Source organism: Scomber japonicus, chromosome 18 (genome assembly GCF_027409825.1).
Source record: "Scomber japonicus isolate fScoJap1 chromosome 18, fScoJap1.pri, whole genome shotgun sequence".
NCBI lineage: Eukaryota > Metazoa > Chordata > Actinopteri > Scombriformes > Scombridae > Scomber > Scomber japonicus.
Genome location: NC_070595.1, coordinates 30629238 through 30637964, shown reverse-complemented (window position 1 = coordinate 30637964; position 8727 = coordinate 30629238). Strand labels below are relative to the sequence as shown.

The 8727-nt window shown below is 34.0% G+C and overlaps 1 protein-coding gene across 1 annotated transcript in view; it reads left to right on the top strand.

Moving 5' to 3' along the window:
• The first annotated feature begins 3035 nt into the window (after window positions 1-3035).
• The window catches only part of utp18 (UTP18 small subunit processome component), a 20967-nt gene continuing 15275 nt past the window's right edge, over window positions 3036-8727 (top strand). The window contains exon 1 of the mRNA XM_053339053.1: window positions 3036-3360. Coding sequence (XP_053195028.1) covers window positions 3142-3360 — 219 coding nt within the window. The 5' untranslated portion in view covers window positions 3036-3141. The remainder of the gene's footprint in view (window positions 3361-8727) is intronic.

The window sequence follows — 8727 nt, the reverse complement described above, 5'->3', positions numbered from 1 at the left end:
TTACTATGGAGAGAACTGTGAGGAGAGCTTAGATGAGTACAAGAAAAAAATGAATGCAGAACTGCCAAAAAGTCAGAGCCCGAAGTGAAGAAAAGTCCCTGAAATGAATGTGTTTATTAAAAGCAGACATTTTATGAATGGTCTGAACTCTGACAGCTCAGGTCCATTGTTCTACAGACTGTTAGATAACTGCAAGTTCTCCCCCTGCTGGAGCCCATCTGACTAAACACTTTGCTCCTAATTGTCCAAACATACAATCCAGTTTAGTTATTATACACAGAAAATATACATGAACGGCTGGAGCACGTAGACTCCGCCCCAACCTGACCTTAAAAAGCAGCGTGAGCTCCTCGTTTAATGATGGAGGAACCTCGTCTGATTATTCCCACAAACAACTAAACCCACTGTCAGAGTTCACATTCATTTCATTTTGGCTGCTGTTGCTTCTTCTGACTGTTCACAATGCAACCAATGATGTATAAAGAGCAGCTCCTCCATGCATCATACACAGCTGGATTTACAAGCTTTACACAAACTAGAAAATTGGTTTAATCTTGGAAAATGTTTCATTTTATAAAATAACCATAACCAGCCATAATTATATCTAAAATATCACTAAGCTGGTTATTGCAGTTTTTAGCTGTTGTACTAAGATAAAGAGCTAACATTTAACACATCTTAAATGTTTAGAGACATGATGACAGTCTGATGTTATGATCTGTCAGTTTATGCATCATCGGTTGCTAGGCAACGAGTTCAGCTGTAACGCAAACTGCAAAGTAAAGAGCGCCTCTGTCCACAGACAGGAGACATCCGACTGGATTCAGATGAATTGATCTCTGTTAGAAGAAGATACAGTCACTGGAAATACTTATGCTAAATATCAGCCTCCATTTATACATTCACATACACTTTATTACCATTATTACTGTGTGAACAATGTACAATTGTCATCAGTTTGATCTTTAGTGATGTCATTACTTCCTGTATGAGCTGTCGTGATGTGATAACCAATCATTACCTCCTGCCTGTCCATGTGATCAGATTGGATGGAGTTTAAACCAATGAGATGCTTTTCTTGCTTCCAGCTTCTATCCTCACTTTGCTGAAATCAATAAAAATATAACATTTTAAGTCATTGTTGCAAATGTGTTTTATTTTTAAATAAATATTTAGAGTTAGATCAATGTTATAGTCTACTAGCCAGAAATGTGAACCTGAAATGTTGAGGTACTTGCAGTAAAGTACTAGTACCTCTAACTGTACTGCAGTAAAGTACTAGTACCTCTAACTGTACCGCAGTAAAGTACTAGTACCTCAAACTGTACTACAGTAAAGTACTAGTACCTCAAACTGTACTGCAGTAAAGTACTAGTACCTCTAACTGTACCGCAGTAAAGTACTAGTACCTCAAACTGTACCGCAGTAAAGTACTAGTACCTCTAACTGTACCACAGTACAGTACTCAGTACTTTCAGTATCTGCTTGTGAACTTCAGGTCTCAGATGATTTTATTGGACTGAAAAACAACATAAAGACTAATAGTGTAAAATGAGTATTGTCTCCCATTGCTGCCAGTGTGACTGTCTTCATGTGGACTGAGCTGACCTCCTTTAACAAAGGATCACAGCTCCAGTCAGTAACTTACCCGCCACGCTGCTACCGCCCTCTACTGGCCAACATGAATATCGCTCAGTGAATACTTGAGGTGGCATCAGGTGAGTTTCTCTGTTTAATGTTTAATATGGAGTTGTAACATTTGGATAACATGGTGCCATGTACAGTCAGCACTTCCACATCTACAGCTGATGTTTGAATGAAGACAAACGAGGACACTTAAACACAAATTACAAACTAATGTGACGTGTCGTCGCCACCGAGCAGCTAAAGGAGAACACAACTACACACTGTATGAATATGTAAAGTTACTGTGTTCTTTTAAAAGCTTTAATTGAAACTCAGCCCGAGCTGTTAGGAGTTAATATACCGTCCAGTTCAGTTGAGTACAACGTTACCGGTAGTTATCCGACCATTAACCGGTTAACTCTGTTTCTAATAACAACAGATTGAAAAGCAGGTTTATTCATCTTGTAATAAACCCTCCGAAGCTTTTAGGATGAGCCTTTATACTTCCTGTAAATCTATACTCTGCATGGCTGTGATCGTACAGTGGGTTTAAAATCATGTAAATACAATAAATAAAACTCCTTTAAGAGGAACAATTATAATGATGATTATAAGCAGATCTGTCACACTGTTACCTGTTTTATATAAGTCACATTACAAAACACATACATTGAGATCATCAGTATGTTTTAAATATTACTACACAACACATCTGTATTCATGTTAGCTAACTATCATTTTACTGGCGATAAAAAATAACTAACAAAAAGGAAACTTACAAAAATCATGGTGAAATAAACCCAAGACAGATAATATACAACCACGTGACTCTTAGGTTAGTTCATATTATCTTATCTTGGATATATTTACACATTATAATCATTCACTATTTGATGCAGTTCCACATTTCAGCACCAGATGGCGCCATTGTTCCTCGTGCTGCTGCCTCAGTGTTTAACAACGTGTTGTATTTTAAAAGCTTGTTATTTTATCCATTGAATCAAAACTGCATCTGACAATACTAGTACCTCTAACTGTACTACAGTATAGTACAAGTACCTCTAACAGTACTACAGTAGAGTACTAGTACCTCTAACTGTACTACAGTAAAGTACTAGTACCTCAAACTGTACTACAGTAAAGTACTAGTACCTCTAACAGTACTACAGTAAAGTACTAGTACCTCTAACTGTACTGCAGTAAAGTACTAGTACCTCTAACAGTACTACAGTAAAGTACAAGTACCTCAAACTGTACTACAGTAAAGTACTAGTACCTCAAACTGTACTGCAGTAAAGTACTAGTACCTCAAACTGTACTACAGTATTTTATCACAGTTTTTTTCACTTTATGAATCTAATGTTTTATTTTGTGATGTAATGAAACAAACAGCAGGGGGCAGACTTTTATTTCCTAGTTCACAGGTCACCTTCCCGGAAGCACGTGACCTGACTCCCAGCTCCGCGTGTGCATGAAAACAGCTGAGAGGGAGAAACGTTTAATTCACTGGATAACATGGAGGACAGTAACGTCATCAAGCTGCCGGTAACGGAGGAGCCCGCCGCGCAGAGGAAGAGACCGGCAGCACCGAAACCGACACCGGGCAGCGAGGCCAAGCGGAGGCTGAGCAACGTGCAGCGGCTCGCGGCTCTGAGCGAGACCGACGGCTCGGTGAGGCTGCTGGAGGAGCTGCTGTTCGGGGCCGAAGACCAGCTGCTGCACCGCCTGGTGGAGGTAACACATTTAACATCAGTCAGTAGTTAATAACGTCAGTCAGTAGTTAATAACATCAGTCAGTCTGTAGTTAATAACTTCAGTCTGTAGTTAATAACATCAGTCTGTAGTTAATAACTTCAGTCTGTAGTTAATAACGTCAGTCTGTAGTTAATAACATCAGTCTGTAGTTAATAACATCAGTCTGTAGTTAATAACTTCAGTCTGTAGTTAATAACATCAGTCTGTAGTTAATAACATCAGTCTGTAGTTAATAACATCAGTCAGTCTGTAGTTAATAACATCAGTCTGTAGTTAATAACTTCAGTCTGTAGTTAATAACATCAGTCAGTAGTTAATAACTTCAGTCTGTAGTTAATAACATCAGTCTGTAGTTAATAACTTCAGTCTGTAATTAATATCATCAGTCTGTAGTTAATAACTTCAGTCTGTAGTTATAACATCAGTCAGTAGTTAATAACATCAGTCTGTAGTTAATAACTTTAGTCAGTCTGTAGTTAATAACATCAGTCTGTAGTTAATAACATCAGTCTGTCTGTAGTTAATAACATCAGTCTGTAGTTAATAACGTCAGTCTGTAGTTAATAACATCAGTCTGTAGTTAATAACATCAGTCTGTAGTTAATAACTTCAGTCTGTAATTAATATCATCAGTCTGTAGTTAATAACTTCAGTCTGTAGTTAATAACATCAGTCTGTAGTTAATAACTTCAGTCTGTAGTTAATAACTTTAGTCAGTCTGTAGTTAATAACTTCAGTCTGTAGTTAATAACATCAGTCTGTCTGTAGTTAATAACATCAGTCTGTAGTTAATAACGTCAGTCTGTAGTTAATAACTTCAGTCTGTAGTTAATAACATCAGTCTGTAGTTAATAACTTTAGTCAGTCTGTAGTTAATAACATCAGTCTGTAGTTAATAACTTCAGTCTGTAGTTAATAACATCAGTCTGTAGTTAATAACATCAGTCTGTAGTTAATAACATCAGTCTGTAGTTAATAACTTCAGTCTGTAGTTAATAACTTCAGTCTGTAGTTAATAACATCAGTCAGTAGTTAATAACATCAGTCTGTAGTTAATAACTTCAGTCTGTAGTTAATAACTTCAGTCTGTAGTTAATAACATCAGTCAGTCTGTAGTTAATAACATCAGTCAGTAGTTAATAACATCAGTCAGTAGTTAATAACATCAGTCAGTCTGTAGTTAATAACATCAGTCTGTAGTTAATAACATCAGTCTGTAGTTAATAACATCAGTCAGTAGTTAATAACATCAGTCAGTCTGTAGTTAATAACATCAGTCTGTAGTTAATAACATCAGTCTGTAGTTAATAACATCAGTCAGTCTGTAGTTAATAACATCAGTCTGTAGTTAATAACTTCAGTCAGTAGTTAATAACATCAGTCTGTAGTTAATAACATCAGTCAGTCTGTAGTTAATAACATCAGTCTGTAGTTAATAACATCAGTCTGTAGTTAATAACATCAGTCTGTAGTTTATAACTTCAGTCTGTAGTTAATAACATCAGTCAGTAGTTAATAACATCAGTCTGTAGTTAATAACATCAGTCTGTAGTTAATAACATCAGTCAGTCTGTAGTTAATAACATCAGTCTGTAGTTAATAACTTCAGTCAGTAGTTAATAACATCAGTCTGTAGTTAATAACATCAGTCTGTAGTTAATAACATCAGTCTGTAGTTAATAACTTCAGTCTGTATTTAATAACATCAGTCTGTAGTTAATAACATCAGTCTGTAGTTAATAACTTCAGTCTGTAGTTAATAACTTCAGTCAGTCTGTAGTTAATAACGTCAGTCTGTAGTTAATAACTTCAGTCTGTAGTTAATAACTTCAGTCTGTAGTTAATAACATCAGTCTGTAGTTAATAACATCAGTCTGTAGTTAATAACTTCAGTCTGTAGTTAATAACTTCAGTCAGTCTGTAGTTAATAACTTCAGTCTGTAGTTAACATCAGTCTGTAGTTAATAACATCAGTCAGTCTGTAGTTAATAACTTAAGTCTGTAGTTAATAACTTCAGTCTGTAGTTAATAACTTCAGTCTGTAGTTAATAACTTCAGTCTGTAGTTAATAACTTAAGTCTGTAGTTAATAACTTCAGTCAGTCTGTAGTTAATAACATCAGTCAGTAGTTAATAACTTAAGTCTGTAGTTAATAACATCAGTCTGTAGTTAATAACTTCAGTCTGTAGTTAATAACTTCAGTCAGTCAGTAGTTAATAACATCAGTCTGTAGTTAATAACTTCAGTCTGTAGTTAATAACATCAGTCTGTAGTTAATAACTTAAGTCAGTCTGTAGTTAATAACGTCAGTCTGTAGTTAATAACTTCAGTCAGTAGTTAATAACTTCAGTCTGTAGTTAATAACTTCAGTCAGTAGTTAATAACTTCAGTCAGTCTGTAGTTAATAACTTCAGTCTGTAGTTAATAACTTCAGTCAGTCTGTAGTTAATAACTTCAGTCTGTAGTTAATAACTTAAGTCTGTAGTTAATAACTTCAGTCAGTCTGTAGTTAATAACATCAGTCAGTAGTTAATAACTTCAGTCTGTAGTTAATAACATCAGTCTGTAGTTAATAACTTCAGTCTGTAGTTAATAACATCAGTCTGTAGTTAATAACATCAGTCTGTAGTTAATAACATCAGTCTGTAGTTAATAACTTCAGTCTGGAGTTAATAACTTCAGTCAGTAGTTAATAACTTCAGTCTGTAGTTAATAACATCAGTCTGTAGTTAATAACATCAGTCAGTAGTTAATAACTTCAGTCTGTAGTTAATAACATCAGTCTGTAGTTAATAACATCAGTCAGTAGTTAATAACATCAGTCTGTAGTTAATAACTTCAGTCTGTAGTTAATAACTTCAGTCTGTAGTTAATAACTTCAGTCTGTAGTTAATAACTTCAGTCTGTAGTTAATAACTTCAGTCTGTAGTTAATAACTTCAGTCTGTAGTTAATAACTTCAGTCTGTAGTTAATAACATCAGTCAGTCTGTAGTTAATAACATCAGTCAGTAGTTAATAACATCAGTCTGTAGTTAATAACTTCAGTCTGTAGTTAATAACATCAGTCAGTATTTAATAACATCAGTCAGTAGTTAATAACTTCAGTCAGTCTGTAGTTAATAACTTCAGTCTGTAGTTAATAACTTCAGTCTGTAGTTAATAACATCAGTCAGTCTGTAGTTAATAACATCAGTCTGTAGTTAATAACATCAGTCAGTCTGTAGTTAATAACATCAGTCTGTAGTTAATAACTTCAGTCTGTAGTTAATAACTTCAGTCTGTAGTTAATAACATCAGTCAGTCTGTAGTTAATAACATCAGTCTGTAGTTAATAACTTCAGTCAGTAGTTAATAACATCAGTCTGTAGTTAATAACATCAGTCAGTCTGTAGTTAATAACATCAGTCTGTAGTTAATAACTTCAGTCTGTAGTTAATAACTTCAGTCTGTAGTTAATAACTTCAGTCAGTCTGTAGTTAATAACTTCAGTCTGTATTTAATAACATCAGTCTGTAGTTAATAACATCAGTCTGTAGTTAATAACTTCAGTCTGTAGTTAATAACTTCAGTCAGTCTGTAGTTAATAACGTCAGTCTGTAGTTAATAACTTCAGTCTGTAGTTAATAACTTCAGTCTGTAGTTAATAACATCAGTCTGTAGTTAATAACATCAGTCTGTAGTTAATAACTTCAGTCTGTAGTTAATAACTTCAGTCAGTCTGTAGTTAATAACTTCAGTCTGTAGTTAATAACTTCAGTCTGTAGTTAATAACTTCAGTCTGTAGTTAATAACATCAGTCTGTAGTTAATAACATCAGTCAGTCTGTAGTTAATAACTTAAGTCTGTAGTTAATAACTTCAGTCTGTAGTTAATAACTTCAGTCTGTAGTTAATAACTTAAGTCTGTAGTTAATAACTTCAGTCAGTCTGTAGTTAATAACATCAGTCAGTAGTTAATAACTTAAGTCTGTAGTTAATAACATCAGTCTGTAGTTAATAACTTCAGTCTGTAGTTAATAACTTCAGTCAGTCAGTAGTTAATAACATCAGTCTGTAGTTAATAACTTCAGTCTGTAGTTAATAACATCAGTCTGTAGTTAATAACTTAAGTCAGTCTGTAGTTAATAACGTCAGTCTGTAGTTAATAACTTCAGTCAGTAGTTAATAACTTCAGTCTGTAGTTAATAACTTCAGTCAGTAGTTAATAACTTCAGTCAGTCTGTAGTTAATAACATCAGTCTGTAGTTAATAACTTCAGTCAGTCTGTAGTTAATAACTTCAGTCTGTAGTTAATAACTTCAGTCTGTAGTTAATAACTTCAGTCAGTCTGTAGTTAATAACTTCAGTCTGTAGTTAATAACTTAAGTCTGTAGTTAATAACTTCAGTCAGTCTGTAGTTAATAACTTCAGTCTGTAGTTAATAACTTCAGTCTGTAGTTAATAACATCAGTCTGTAGTTAATAACTTCAGTCTGTAGTTAATAACATCAGTCTGTAGTTAATAACATCAGTCTGTAGTTAATAACATCAGTCTGTAGTTAATAACTTCAGTCTGGAGTTAATAACTTCAGTCAGTAGTTAATAACTTCAGTCTGTAGTTAATAACATCAGTCTGTAGTTAATAACATCAGTCAGTAGTTAATAACTTCAGTCTGTAGTTAATAACATCAGTCTGTAGTTAATAACATCAGTCAGTAGTTAATAACATCAGTCTGTAGTTAATAACTTCAGTCTGTAGTTAATAACTTCAGTCTGTAGTTAATAACTTCAGTCTGTAGTTAATAACTTCAGTCTGTAGTTAATAACTTCAGTCTGTAGTTAATAACATCAGTCAGTCTGTAGTTAATAACATCAGTCAGTAGTTAATAACATCAGTCTGTAGTTAATAACTTCAGTCTGTAGTTAATAACATCAGTCAGTATTTAATAACATCAGTCAGTAGTTAATAACTTCAGTCAGTCTGTAGTTAATAACTTCAGTCTGTAGTTAATAACTTCAGTCTGTAGTTAATAACATCAGTCAGTCTGTAGTTAATAACATCAGTCTGTAGTTAATAACATCAGTCAGTCTGTAGTTAATAACATCAGTCTGTAGTTAATAACATCAGTCAGTCTGTAGTTAATAACATCAGTCTGTAGTTAATAACTTCAGTCTGTAGTTAATAACTTCAGTCAGTAGTTAATAACTTCAGTCTGTAGTTAATAACTTCAGTCTGTAGTTAATAACATCAGTCAGTATTTAATAACATCAGTCAGTAGTTAATAACTTCAGTCAGTCTGTAGTTAATAACTTCAGTCTGTAGTTAATAACTTCAGTCTGTAGTTAATAACATCAGTCAGTCTGTAGT